Here is a 14004-nt window from a genome sequence, read left to right on the forward strand (position 1 = left end):
CTTGGAAACCTGAAGAACTGCCTGTTTCAGTTTCCTTGGTTTTCTTTTCTGCAGTGGGGGATTTTGACTGGGGTACGTTGAACAGCGGGGTAAAAGGTCTTTCCATTTGGGGCAGGACGGAGTCACTATTTCTCCCGACAGTCTCAGAGGCTTCGCTTTGTTTCCGTATAATAGATGGCCTTTAACCAGGGCTCAGAAGCCTGTTTCTGTGAGTGGAAAGGACTGCACAGATTTGGTAGGCCAAGCTGTTTCCATTCATTCTGAGCCTTTGGAAGCGTGGTCAAGGCTGGGGCTGCGTTTCACTAATGCTGTTTTCACAGAATCTAGCAGGGAAAGTGGCCATTTGCCCCTGGCTTTCCGTTGGTGTGTGCTTGAGGTGTTGTGGAGTCCTGGACCTGGGGATGGAATGATTTCCCTTTCCATGCCCACTTGTTGCTTCTGCTAGCTCTTTAAATAGGGCTTGGCTCTTCCAGATGCCAAGAGCAGCAACGTGTGTGTGGACCAGTGGTCCCTCTAATTTTTTTCATCTCTGTGCGGAATGAGTTTTGTTCTGGGCGGCAGTATTAAGGCAGTGTGTGTGTGCCTGTGCATTCAGAGTGGGGCCTTCCTGATTCCACCTGAGCGGGATCTAAAATGAACTGAGCAGACATCCAAGAACTTGTGAGTGTGTGCACACGCCTTAGAGGGAACAGTGGTGTGGACAAATCCCAGGCTGAAATCCAGCTGTTCAGCCTCCACATCTGATTCCTTGTTTCAGTTGTTGTGAAGCTTTAAACCACAGGGTCAGGCATGGCTGCGGTAGGGGTAGTTTTTGGTTTGTCCTTTTCATAGTCATAATTATTTCGACTTTCACTGCTCCAGATTGCTAGAGATCTCAATGATAGCGGTTGCATGATGGCTACACAGCCCCCTACCCATCTGGTTCTCATTTTGCATGTGGGGGCTGAAAGTGCAATTTCCCAAAGGCTGTCCACTACCCTGGCTAACTGAGCCAAGAGACACCTTTTGAAGTGGCGATTCTCTTACATTTAGCAGGGGGAGAGCAACCGGCCCTGTCCAGCCCCCAGCACGGCTTCTCTCCAGTTGCTGCTGGTGTCTTGTGTTTCTCTTTCATTTGTGAGCCCTTTGGGGACAGGAAAGCATTGTGTTGATTTTTCTACGTAAACGCACGTTGAGCATTTGGTTGAAAAATGGCCTGCAAATATTTGTAGCTGTCCACTCATTTGACAGTGGTGCCGGCATCTCTGGCATCTCTGGCATCTCTGGCCTTTAGCCCTTGCTGGGTTTCACCTCTAAATATTGTGGCAGGAATTCTTGGCAGCTCCGAAAGAGGACAGTCTTGTCTAGGGGCACCTCACAGCTCCTCGGGTACCTTGTTTTTGCATCAGAAAGGAAATTAGCCCCTCTGTATTGACTCAGTGTGACTGGGGCTTGTTTCAAAGCAGCTTTTTATGCCCTAGCATGTTGTGTGGGAAGAACTCTTCTGTCGGCAAAGCCCGAGAGATCTTTTGTCCCCAAACAGACTGTCCCTGGCATCTAGTCCAGGGAGGAGAGCTGGTCTTGTGATAGCCGGCATGAATTGTCCCACTTGCTAAGCAGGGCCTGTCCTGGTTTGCATTTGAAGGGGAGACTACATGTGAGCACTGTGAGATATTCTTCTTAAGGGATGAGGCTGCTCTGGGAAGAGCATCAGAAGGTTCCAAGTTCCCTCGCTGGCAGCATCTCCCAAGATAAGGCTGAGAGAGGCTCCAGCCTGCAACCTTGGAGGAGCTGATGCCAGTCTGGGTAGACAATACTGAGCTTGATTATCCCCAACCACAGTGGCCAGTAGCCAGGGATTGTGGGAGTTGTAGGCCAGCGTCTACAGGAGGGCAGGAGTTGAGCATCCCTGATGTCGCTGAAACGCAACATTCACTCTGGGTTTTGAATTGGCCCCGATACCGTTTAATGCTGGCTTTGAGTTGCGTCGCCCCATTTCAGGGAGGCGTAGCCATTTCCAGGTCCCCTGGATATGTGTTGGTGGGTTGCGGGCCGCCGTTCCAGTTGTGCCAGCCCGTCATCCTTGTGGTGACCTGTGCCAAGGCATGCCGCCATCCTCCCCCGCGCGCTGCGGAGGAAATGTCAACCCCAGCCAGATCTGGCTCCAGGCACTTCTGCGGAGCCTCGCCTGCTCCCTGCTGGGCGTGCCCAGGATGCCTGACTCGGGCAGCTCTTCCCCCTTCCTGCAGGAGGCCATCGAGAAGAAGGAGCAGAGGGCCAAGCGCTTCCATTTCCGCGCGGAGGTGGATCTCGCCCAGAGGAATGTGGCGCTGGACCGGGACATGATGAAGAAAGGTACGGAGAGCTGCCAGCTGCCTGTCTTTGCCAAGCGACTGCTTTAGCTTCTGCGTCTCATCCTTCACTTGGCAGATTCTTGGTCCCTCTAGCTCAGTATTGTCTGCATCAGGGGTTCTCAAGGTTGGGCCCCCAGATGTTGTTGGACTTCAGTTCCCATAATCCCCAGCTCCAGTGGCCTTTGTTTGGGGATTATGGGAGTTGAAGTCCAATGACATCTGGGGACCCGAGGTTGAGAATCTCTGATGTAGACAATACTGAGCTAGATGGATCAATGATCTGGGTCAGTATAAGGCAGCTTCCTATGTTGAGAACCCCTGCTCTACACTGTCTGGCCACAGTTCTCCTGGGTCTCAGATAGGAGTCCCCCACTGCCCTACCCAGAGATGCCTACAGGGAGTGAACCTGAGACCTTCTGCATGCAAAGCAGACGCGCTCTCACAGAGCTACAGCTCCCTCCCCAAATTCCCACAGCAGTGCCGGCACATCGGAACTGGAAAGGTGGGGGTGGGGGGAGAGGAAGGGAGGCAGAGCGCAGGGATCTTCCCTGGTGGCCATTTGCCTCCTCCTTGATGGAAGTTTTGCCTTGGTGGAAACCAGCGATCTCTGTCACAAGGACACCCAGATGTGGTTGACTACACCTCCCACAATCCCCACCCCAAGGCCGTTGCAGCTGGGATTGTGGGAGTTTTAGTCAGTGTCTGGGAATCTCTGTTACGGAGAACACTGGGGTCGGGGGTCCCATAAAGTAATTCAACAGCGGCCACCATCCCCAGCAGGAATCGCAGTCTCGGACTGTTGTTTTTCAGGGGTCGTCTGTGCACATCTACGGAATGTGTATAGTAGTTGTTTAAACATTTCTTCCATTCTCCCAGAGCCATTGCCTGAGAGTGTGTGCATGAGAGAGAGAGATAGGGAGTGGGCATGAGTGAATGTATGCTCCTGTGTTGGTGTGGCATGGGGAAATGTTCCCCAGACGTGAGCCAGCGTGGTGGTGTAGTGACTAGAGTGCTGCACTAGGACTGGGGAGACCCGAGTTCAAATCCCTATTCAGCCATGAGACTTGCTGGATGACACTGGGCCAGTCACTTCACTCTCAGCCTAACCTACCTCACAGGGTTGTTGTGCTTAAATATGTAGTACACCGTAGGGGTGTGCACCGGACCGCGGACCTGCGGCTCGGCACTGGGGTGGGGGGGTCCATTAAGGGCGGGGGGGGCTTTACTCACCCCTCCCGCGCTTTGCTGCTTCGGCGCCATAATTACTTTAAAAAATGCGCCGCAGAATCATTTGCCGCTCCGGGGCTCCTTGACTTCAAAATCGGGCGGCAGGATACTGCGCGCGCAGAAGGCTCCCTGCACTTCGCAGAAGGCAGGGAAGGGGGCGGGCGGACGGACGGACATCTCCCCGCCGCCCGCCCGAGCGCTTTAGCACTCGGTCCGGGGCGAGATTTAAAGAGCTCAAATGGCTTGAGGGGGCTTTGGGGGCGGCAGGGAAGTATCCTGCCGCCCGATTTTGAAGTCAAGGAGCCCCGGAGCGGCAAATGATTCTGCGGCGCATTTTTTAAAGTAATTATGGCGCCGAAGCAGCAAAGCGCGGGAGGGGTGAGTAAAGCCCCCCCCGCCCTTAATGGACCCCCCCACCCTAACCCTCCCGAACTAAAACCACCCCTTGTCCGGACCGCTTCGGAGGCCAGTAGAATGGCCTCCGAACCGATCCGTGCACACTACTAGTACACCGCTCTGGGCTCCTTGGAGGAAGAGCGGGATCTAAATGTAATAATAAATAATAATAATAATAATAATAATAATAATAATAATAATAATAATAATAATAATGGCAGTCTCTTTGCTGTGGGCTAGGGATCGAGCCGTTCTCAGTTGTCCCCCCCCTCCCCTTCTCTCTCTCTCCCGCCGCATGTTTGACTCTAGCAAGCCTAAAAGAGGTTCTGGGTTTCTTGGCAGCCATCCCCAGAGTGCGGCTGGACACCATCTACGTCTGCGGCGTGGACGAGATGAGCACCCAGGACATCTTTGCCTACTTCAAGGAGTACCCCCCTGCTCATATAGAGTGGTTGGATGACACCTCCTGTAAGCTCCAGGGGACTCGCCATTGGGGAGCCACAAGCTTCGGAATGATTGCCTCTTGCCTGGGCAGGCCTCAAGGGAGCCTTGGGGGGTGGCTTGAGGAGGGTCAGGCACCCAGTTGGGCAGTGGTTGATGAAGTGGAAGCAGCGGGAATGAGACCTCTGGGGAGGAGATCTGGGTAGGGCTGGGTGTCCTGCTCGCCTGAGGCCTGGGGGCACTCGCCACTGGCGAGCGGGCGAGTGGGTTTGCAGATGTCTGCCCTTTTGTGCTTGGCTCCGCTCCCTGGCCAACCAAACCTCCTCCGGTCTTTCCAGGCAACGTTGTCTGGCTTGATGAAGTGACGGCCACGCGGGCACTCATCAACATGAGCTGCATGCCCGAGGAGGAGAAGATGAAACCTCGAGAGAACAGCAAGAAGGTGGCAGAGAAGGACAAGAAAGGTGAAGGTGGCCCCTGAGAGAGCAGGCCTTGCTCCTGGCGTAGAATGGTGTCGATTGGGCACAGGGGTGACTGTCCTGGGGCGCTCTGTGCTGCTGGGTGTGAGTCCCGAGCCTGTGGGCACGTTTGGAGTACTGTGTACAGTTCTGGCCACCAGATTTTGATAAGGATATCATAGAACCAGGAAAGGCACAGAAGAACATGTGTGTGCCCTCATTTCCAGGAAGCTCCTCTCCTTGCAGGAGCCGAGGTGGTCGGAGATAAGCAGAAAGAGAGAGAGAGAAGTAGTCTGCAAGAGGGAAAGCGAGCCCCCTGGAGGGAGGGAGTCCCGTTGCTGCTGGAGAAGCGGGCGAGAGGGGAGAAGCAAGTGGCAGGCCAGGAAAAAGGGGCTCGTGGACCGGATGTTGTGCAGGCCTGGGATAGGGATAAGCCAGCGTGGTGTAGTGGTTAGAGTGCTGGACTAGGACTGGGGGGACCTGAGTTCAAATCCCCATTCAGCCATGAGACTTGCTGGATGACACTGGGCCAGTCACTTCTCTCTCAGCCTAACTTACTTCACAGGGTTGTTGTGAGAAAGAAACCTAAGTATGTAGTACACCGCTCTGGGCTCCTTGGAGGAAGAGCGGGATATAAAATGTAAAAAATAAAAAATAAGTTCTCTCTTTCTCTCTCACAACACTAGAACCAGGGGCCATCCCATTAAACAGGTGGCCAGGAGATTTAGGACTGCTAAAAGGAAGTTCTTTTGCATACAGTGCCGAATTAATGTATGGAATTCCCTGCCACAGGATGTAGTGATGGCTGCCACTAGCCTGGATGGCTTTAAGCGGGGCTTAGACACTTTCATAGAGGACAGGTCTCTCCATGGCTACTAGCCCTGATGGCTATAGGAATCCTCCAAGATCAGAGACAGGATGCCTCCAAACACCAGTGGCAGGAGAAGGGGCATGCCTTTATCTTTTGGTTGTGTGACTTTCCAGAGGCATCTTGTGGGCCACTGTGGGAAACAGGGTGCTGGACAAAATTGGCCTTGGGCTTGATCCAGCAAGACTCTTCTTATTTGCGTTACCTCTGGACATCAGGGCCACAAAGTAGCTATCGTATTTGTCTTTCATTCTGGAACGCTGAGTCCATCTCCTTCTGCTGTTGCGAGACTTGTTGTCTCTCAGCTTGGCCTACCTCACAAGGCTGTTGTTGTGGTTTTCCGTCTAGAACACTGCGCTACTCACAACTGGAAATGTATGCCAATGAAGTGTGTTTTTGTGCTTCTGTTTAGAGAAACAGGAGGAAAGCTTGGATGATGAGACCGAAGAGGGCGAGGTGGAGGATGACCACCCAAGCGATACGGAGGTCAGTGTGGGATGTCAGGCCCATTTATAGAAAAGCCGTGAATTTACCGATTCATGGGAAATCGGTCTATGTTCTATATGAAAAGAGGCATGTAAGAAAGAGGCAGAGAAGGAAGAATCCTTGGAAAGAGGCACATTTGGTTAAGAGCAGGGGTGGATGACCTGAGGTTCTCCTGCTTTTGTTGGACTGCAGTTCCCATCATCCCTGACTGCTGGTTACGGATGATGGGAGTTGCCCAGCCATTGCTGGAGGGCTGCAGTTTGAGACCCCCAGCTGTTAGTCGGTAAGCCAGCTGGGGTCCTCGGTACCATCTAGGGCCGCGGCTCCCATCCAGGGTTCCTCCAGATGTGGCCGAACTACAACTCCCAGCATCCCCAGCTACAATTTATTGTGGCTGGGGATGCTGGGAGTTGCAGTTCAGCAACCCTGGTTGGGAGCCACTGATCTCGGGGAACGGATGCTCCTTGTGATTGTTTGACAAGGTCTTCACCCCTGGAAGTGGGAAAGAGGCAGTCGCATGAACATAGGAACCTAGAAAGCTGCCACATACTGAGTCAGACCATTGGTCTATCTAGCTCAGTATTGTCTTCACAGACTGGCAGTGGCTTCTCCAAGCTTGCAGGCAGCAGGAATCTCTCTCAGCCCTCTCTTGGAGATGCTGCCAGGGAAGGAACTTGGGACCTCGATGCTCTTCCCAGAGCGGCCTCATTATCCCCTGAGGGGAATTTCTTAACAGTGCTCACACTTCTAAACTCCCATTCATGTGCAACCAGGGCAGACCCTGCTTAGCTAAGGGGACAAGTCAGGCTTGCTCCCACCAGACCACCTCTCCTCTGGACCAGCTCTCCTCTAATGGCAAGGCTCTCCAGTGCGCTCCCAGGCTTTGCTTGCCCTGCAAGTGGCCACATTTGCAACGGTGTCTTCAAAGCTGTTAAGGGTTTTTCAAAAATGCAAAAACGATTAGATTTTGTCCGTGTCAAAGGAATGGAAATGGGCAGGAATGTCCTCCAAAGAGGACGGGATGGAGAGATCCTAACCTTTTGCTCTGTGCAAACATGACTACAACGTGACCCTAATTCTCTGGGGGAAAGGATGAAGAAGGGGTGGTCACTCACGGCAAGCTGGAAGTGCAGCCACCTCTTTTCCATCTCTGGGGGAGGGGTACACGTCGGAAATTGCTGGGAGCCTTTGTCCCCTGAGCTGGCCCCGATGGCCAAAATGTGTGGGCCTGGCTCGTGGGCTACGTCGAGCAGGGCTGCTCCACTTCGGCCCTCCTGCAGATGCCTACAACTCCCATTTGTCCCTGGCTGTTGGCCGCTGGGGTTTATGGGAGTTGTAGTCCACAAACAGCTGGGGGTGGCAGGCCTGACCTAGAGGGATTGCTTGGAGGGTCAGCTCCATGCTGATGTGTGGGATGAAGCAGTGACAGGCCTATCAACAGCAGCCTGCTGGGCTTGAGGGAGGGAGGTGGGTTTGTTCTTTGGCTGCGGCCGTGCTGTGCTGCGTGCTTAGTCCCTGCTGAATCCCTCACCCTGGCAGATGCTCTTTCCGCAGCTGGACACGCTCTCCCAGGCGGAGGAAGACTCCCTCCTGCGCAACGACCTCCGCCCGGCCAGCAAGCTGGCCAAGGGCGACAAGCTCTTCATGAGGTTTGCTACGAAAGGTAAACGGCCTTCTCTCTGGTGTGCCAGGAGAGGGTGGTCCTGCTGGGTTTTCAGACTCTGAGGAGCTACAGCACTTGGAAACAGAGGAAGCTGCCATCTACTCAGTCAGACCCTTGGTCCATCTAGCTCAGTATTGTCTTTACAGACTGGCATCAGCTTCTCCAAGGCTGCAGGCAGGAATCTCTCTCCGCCCTCTCTTGGAGATGCTGCCAGGGAGGGAACCTGGAACCTTCTGCTTCCGAGTAGGCGGGGGCTCTTCCCGGAGTGGCCCCATCCCCTAAGTGGAATATCTTACAGTGCTTGCATGTAGTCTCCCATCCAAATGCAGACCAGGGTGGACCCTGCTTAGCATACTGTCCTCTGAGGGCCCCGTTTCGTGGCTATTCCCATCCTTTCTGCTGCTTACGAAAGGCAGGGCCTCCTCAGTGGTGGCTTTGTGTCCTGGAATTCCGCTCTACAAGAGGCCTGCCCTCCCTCTCACTTAAAGTGTTCAGTGAAAACTTTCTTGGAGGGTGCTGGGCAGAGCCTCAGGCTGCTGGTGTCCCTTGCGCATTTTCCTCTCTGCTCAGTGGTTACTGTAGTTGGTGGCCCTTCACATCCGTGGGTTCATCTTCAGTTTTGCCTGTTCGTGGGCAACCTCCTTGTCGATCAGTTGATGTATTGCAGGGGTGGTTTTGTTGATTTGCGAGGCTTTCCCCTCGGGAAGTGCCTTTGACAACCCCCAGTGAAATAGCTCTGTCTGAGCTGCCTACGCACCAGCTGAGATGCACTGTGCACGCTGCTCTAGGGGTTTAAATCGTAAATACCCAGTAAATACAGTGTGTGTGTGCGTGCGCGTGCATATTTAATCTTCAGACCTTCCGGAGCAGCCCACACACCACGCGCAGGATCTCACCCCACTTTCCGGCTTAGGTTTAGTATATGAATACTGCGGCTTTAACCTCAGTGGTGCTTTCCTGGAATGCGACCCCTGCCATATTCGAAGGGCTCCTCTATTCTAAACTGGTCATGTTTGGCGACATTGCCTTGGGGATCCGTGAGGGTCAGAGCGGCAGGGACATCCTTGTTTGAAATCCATTCAGCCAACTGCCAACTCCTTCCCTCCTGGGGCAGATGACAAAAAGGAGCTCGGAGCTGCCCGGAGGAGCCAGTATTACATGAAATACGGGAATCCCAATTACGGGGGCATGAAGGGCATCTTGAGCAACTCCTGGTGAGTAGAGAGAGTCCCTTCCTCACGAGGCAAGGCTGCGACACCTGGGGCTTTTTCGCTTATTTTTATTTATTATTTACATTTTATATCCCGCTCTTCCTCCAAGGAGTCCAGAGCGGTGTACTACATACCTAAGTTTCTCTTTCACAACAACCCTGTGAAGTAGGTTAGGCTAAGAGAGAAGGGACTGGCCCAGAGTCACTTAGTGAGTTTCATGGCTGAGGGAGGATTTGAACTCGGGTCTCCCCGGTCCTAGTCCAGCACTCTAACCACTACACCACGCTGGCTCTGGAGAGCTTAGGAAAAAGATGGCTGAGGGGAGACATGAGAGAGACTTTACAAATTAAGCATAGTGTGGAGAAAGTGGATAGAAAGACGGTCGCCCTCTCTCACAGGACGAGAGCCAGGGGTCATCCCATGAAACTGCCTGCCAGGAAATGTAGGACCGACACAAGGACGGGCTTTTTTGCACAGCGCAGAGTTAATCTTTGAAATGCTCTGCCACAAGATGTGGTGATGGCCACCTGCTTGGATGGCTTTGAGTGGGGCTAAGACAGATTCACGGAGGACGGGTCTGTCCATGGCTACTAGGGATGGCTACAAGCGACCTCCAGGCTCACAGGCAGGAGGCTTCCGAGTATCAGTTGGAAGGGAGCAACAGCAGGAGATTGGGCATGCCTTCAGCTCCTGCTTGCGGGCTTTCCCAGAGGCCTCGGGTGGGCCACTGTGGGAAACGGGATGCTGGACTAGATGGGCTGCCTTGGGCCTGATCCAGCAGGGCTGCTGTTATGAGAAGGATGGCAAGCAGGAAGAAGGGGAGGGAGCAGGCCTCCCCACAGGGAGCCCCATTACCTGCAGCTCAGTTACTTGGAGAGGGGTTCCCAACCTTGCGACCCCCAGATGGTGATGGACTACAACTCCCCTCATCCCCCTTTGCAGTGGATGATGGGAGTTGTAGTCCAACCCAAAGTTGGGAACCCTTGTCTTAAAATGTCTGTCTAGTTCTCTTTCCTCCACGACCCTCTCCTGGCTTCTGCCCAGCCAACGGCAGCGGTCAGCCAGTCACCTTCAGTCCTCGGCAGCGCAGCGTGTAATGCGGGGGTGTTCCCTTCTCCCGCCGCGTTCCAGGAAACGGAGGTACCATTTGCGCCGGCTCCAGCGCGACGTGACTAAGAAGCGGACCCTCATTGGGGACGACATGGGTCTGACGCCCCCTTACAAGCATCGCCACTCAGGTAACCGGCAAGTGCTCGCGGGGCGCGGCAGGAGACTCCCCCAACCGCTGGCCGGCGCAGGGAGTGCCAAAGCAGAGAGTCGCAAACCCGCCTTGCTGGTGATGCGGGGCGGCTGAAAGACTGAGCTGCATTTCTGGCCGCATCAGGCATTTGTTACCTACTCGTCTGCATTCTGTTCTGTCGTTCTCCGGTGGTCAAAACTGACCTCCCTGCCCTGCAGGCTTAGTCAATGTTCCCGAAGAACCCATTGAGGAGGAGGAGGAGGAGGAGGAAGACGACAACGATCAGGATATGGACGAGGACGACCGGGTGGTGGTGGAGTACAGAGACGAGCTGCAGGCTTTTAGGCAGTCGCGGGAGCGGAGTGCTGCCCGACGCTCCAGCGCCAGCGAGTCCGACTCGGACGAGATGGACTACGACCTCGAGCTGAAGATGATCTCCACCCCCTCCCCAAAGAAGAGCATGAAGATGACCATGTACGCTGACGAGGTGGAGTCGCAGCTGAAGAACATCAGGTGAGGCTCCGGCAACCCGGGTCGAGGTGCCCCTGTTGGGCATGGCTGCTGTTACACAGGGGAAAAGATGCTTCTTCGTTTGGGATAGTCCAGCAGGACCAGGTCTGAGAGTTCCAGTCTGAGGGCATGGCCTGGCCACTGACAAGCTCTTCCTGGATGATGGGCTTCTTGACCATCTCTGCTCAGAGCACTCCAGCAGAGGATAATCTTTTTTTAAAGAAAGAGCGAAGATAGTCCACACATTTTGGCCATCAGTATGTTCTCCAGGGATGAAGGCAAGAGCATTGTTGCATTAAAAGTGTGCTATGTGTAATCAACCCCTTTTTAGCAGTATCCCCAAATGAGGTCAAACGGCAGTCATTTTTGCACAAAGCAAAAAGTTAGGGAAATCGATCAGTCTTTATTACGGTTGCAGAGCAGCATAAAGCCCATTTTGAAACCTAAGTAGCAGTAGATTTTCCATTCTACTCTCATAAGATGTTTTAAAATAGAAAATATAACGCTGCAATAAGGAACATAGAAGACTCGAAAATGCATTCCTAGCATAAAATGATTTAAGATATAACCCTGGCTGCAATAAGAGGCATAAGAATGCACTAAAAATATAGCCGTGGCTGGAATAAGAGATGTAATAGACTCTGGATTACATTTTACTACTAGCATGAAATGATTTAACTATGGCTACAATAAGAAGCGTAAAGCCAAGTAGCAGTGCCCTGAATCGCATTGCATGCATGATGCATATAAAGTAATAAAAGCTTTTACAAGATTTAAAATATATAAAACCATTGCTTAAAACCACATGGCTCTGAGGTCGCCGGGAGTCGACACCGACTTGCAGTATGATTGCCTCTTTTCCATCTCTAGACCTGGTCAAAAATCACCGTGCGAACCTGTCCCCCCCCAGATGATACTGACCACCCCAAAGAAAGTACTCCTAGTAAGAGGTTCATGGACTCTTAGGGCCAACTGGGAGTTCTTTATTTCCTTTTTAAATACACTTAGGAATTCCATGAGAGCTGACAGCGTCGCGTCCAGCAATGTCAAAACCCGGATCGGAAGCAAAGGAACTTCGGAGAAAGTGGCCGATGTCCGGTTGCTGTTGGAAGAAAAACGTCAAGGGAATTCTGGGAAGCGTCCACTGCTCACCCCTGTGAAATCAGGTAGCCCCACCAAGGGGATCGCCCTCCTTTTGGGGGTTCCCATTTGCCTCTGCTCCGGGAAACTTGTTTTGCCTGGCATGTAATTGTATTAGGAACATAGGAAGCTGCCATATACTGAGTCAGACCTATCTAGCTTGGTCTATCTAGCTCAGGATTGTCTTCACAGACAGGCAGCGGCTTCTCCAAGGTTGCAGGCAGGAATATCTCTCAGCCCTATCCTGGAGAAGCCAGGGAGGGAACTTGAAACCTTCTGCTCTTCCCAGAGCGGCTCCATCTCCTGAGAGGAATATCTTGCAGTGCTCACACATCAAGTCTCCCATTCAGATGCAACCAGGGCAGACCCTGCTTAGCTGTGGGGACAAGTCATGCTTGCTACCACCAGACCAGCTCTCCTCTCCTGATAAAATGTGATAGAATGACATTCTATCACATTCTCTCGCTGATAGAATTCTCTCGCTGATAGAATGTGTCGTACCACTTGGTTCCAACTTTCCAACGGAAGTGGGGACATTGGGCCTTATGAAGGAGCCTGGTTAAGTTCAGGGCATGATTCTTGAGCTCTCTTTTCCCAGATGTCCGGCAGAGACTCGGCAAAAGGCCGCATTCTCCAGAAACTCTTCAGCCCAGCAGCACTTCCGTCTCACATCGTGAGCCCGCATCGGACGTGCACAGCCGGCTCGGGATCCCCAAGCAAGATGTGAAAGGGCTGTATTCCGACACGAGAGAGAAGAAATCAGGTTGGTCTCCGCAGCGGGAGGAGGTCTGGCGTGACTCTGGGGCAGCCTTTCTGGTTTTTTCTAGAAGCCCCAAGGACACCTGTCAGCAGACTTAAATCCTCATCCTCATTAAAACAACTTTATTTGTTAGCTGCTCCATAACAAATTGTGCTCCGGGCAGCTCCTGACAACGCAACAATAAAAGCATCCAATTAAAACACCTAACACAAAGCCAACAAATTACAATAGAAAATGCAAAATACAGTACCTGACAACTTAAAATGGGCTATTTTAAATCATTTGTTAAAATCATTTGTTATTTCTCTGTGTAAAACATCCTGAGTCATTTTTGGAAGGGTGGTATAGAAATTGAATAAATGAATGAATGAATGAATGAATAAAAGCCTGAGTGAACAGAAAGGTCTTCACCTGGCATCTAAAAGAACAAATTCAGGTGAACCCCAAAGGGCTCACAATCTAAAAAGAAACACAAGACAGGCACCAGCCACAGCCACTGGAGGGACTGTGCTGGGGGTGGAGAGGGCCAGTTACTCTCCCCCTGCTAAATCAAGAGAATTACCATTTTAAAAGGTGCCTCTTTGCCAAGTTAGCAGGGTCTAAATGTAGTCATAATAACAACAACTTCTTTTCTCCCTCTCTTTCTCTCCCCTCCCCCCCTTCTTCCATGCCTCATCAGCAAACTTGTGGATGCGTTTAGGAGCCTCATCCAAAGTGCAGGAGAAGGTCCCGGAGAAAGCAGAAAAGCCAGCGGTATCTCCGGAGGAGGAGGACTCTGAGCTCCAGCGGGCGTGGGGGGCCCTGATCAAGGAGAAGGAGCAGTCCCGCCAGAAGAAGAGCCGCCTGGACCACCTTCCCTCTCTGCAGATCGAAATCAGCCGGGAGAGCAGCTCTGGCTCCGACACGGAGTCGTGACGGCCCCGGGGATGTCTTGAGAGCGGCCGTGGCTGCGCCTCTCCCCTCTCGACTTTGCCCTGTGGCCCCCCAGTGGGACGCTGCTCTGGGTCCAGGCACCTCACCCAGTGGGAAGCTTGGATCCCCTACATCAAGGAATCGGGAGCGGGGGCGGGGAAGGACAGTGGCCGGATCTGTGCGTTTCCTGAAAAGACAGGCAGGCGGGTGGGGGCTTTGTAGAAGACTGGTGATATTTCCATGTGCGGGTTTTGGGGGGAGCTTGGGGTTTTGTGTTTGGTTTTTTTTTTTTTTTTTTAAGAAAGAATTTCAGCCCTTCCCTCCACAGACATGGAACTCCTTTCACTCATCATCTTTGC

At 52.7% G+C, this 14004-nt stretch overlaps 1 protein-coding gene across 4 annotated transcripts in view; it reads left to right on the forward strand.

Annotated features, from left to right (window-relative positions):
• The window catches only part of NCBP3 (nuclear cap binding subunit 3), a 47421-nt gene extending 33484 nt beyond the window's left edge, over positions 1 to 13937 (forward strand). For 3 of the 4 annotated variants that reach the window (XM_053274627.1, XM_053274625.1, XM_053274628.1), the window contains exons 3-13: positions 2229 to 2334; positions 4266 to 4424; positions 4736 to 4861; positions 6136 to 6209; positions 7764 to 7872; positions 8987 to 9086; positions 10215 to 10321; positions 10542 to 10836; positions 11842 to 11999; positions 12572 to 12736; positions 13413 to 13937. In XM_053274627.1, the coding sequence (XP_053130602.1) occupies positions 2322 to 2334; positions 4266 to 4424; positions 4736 to 4861; positions 6136 to 6209; positions 7764 to 7872; positions 8987 to 9086; positions 10215 to 10321; positions 10542 to 10836; positions 11842 to 11999; positions 12572 to 12736; positions 13413 to 13648 (1542 nt within the window). In that variant the 5' untranslated portion in view covers positions 2229 to 2321 and the 3' untranslated portion in view covers positions 13649 to 13937. The remainder of the gene's footprint in view (positions 1 to 2228; positions 2335 to 4265; positions 4425 to 4735; positions 4862 to 6135; positions 6210 to 7763; positions 7873 to 8986; positions 9087 to 10214; positions 10322 to 10541; positions 10837 to 11841; positions 12000 to 12571; positions 12737 to 13412) is intronic. The other variant, XM_053274626.1, reaches the window with a different exon arrangement.
• The last annotated feature ends 67 nt before the right edge of the window (positions 13938 to 14004 follow it).

This window comes from Hemicordylus capensis, chromosome 12, assembly GCF_027244095.1.
Source record: "Hemicordylus capensis ecotype Gifberg chromosome 12, rHemCap1.1.pri, whole genome shotgun sequence".
NCBI classification, from domain to species: domain Eukaryota; kingdom Metazoa; phylum Chordata; class Lepidosauria; order Squamata; family Cordylidae; genus Hemicordylus; species Hemicordylus capensis.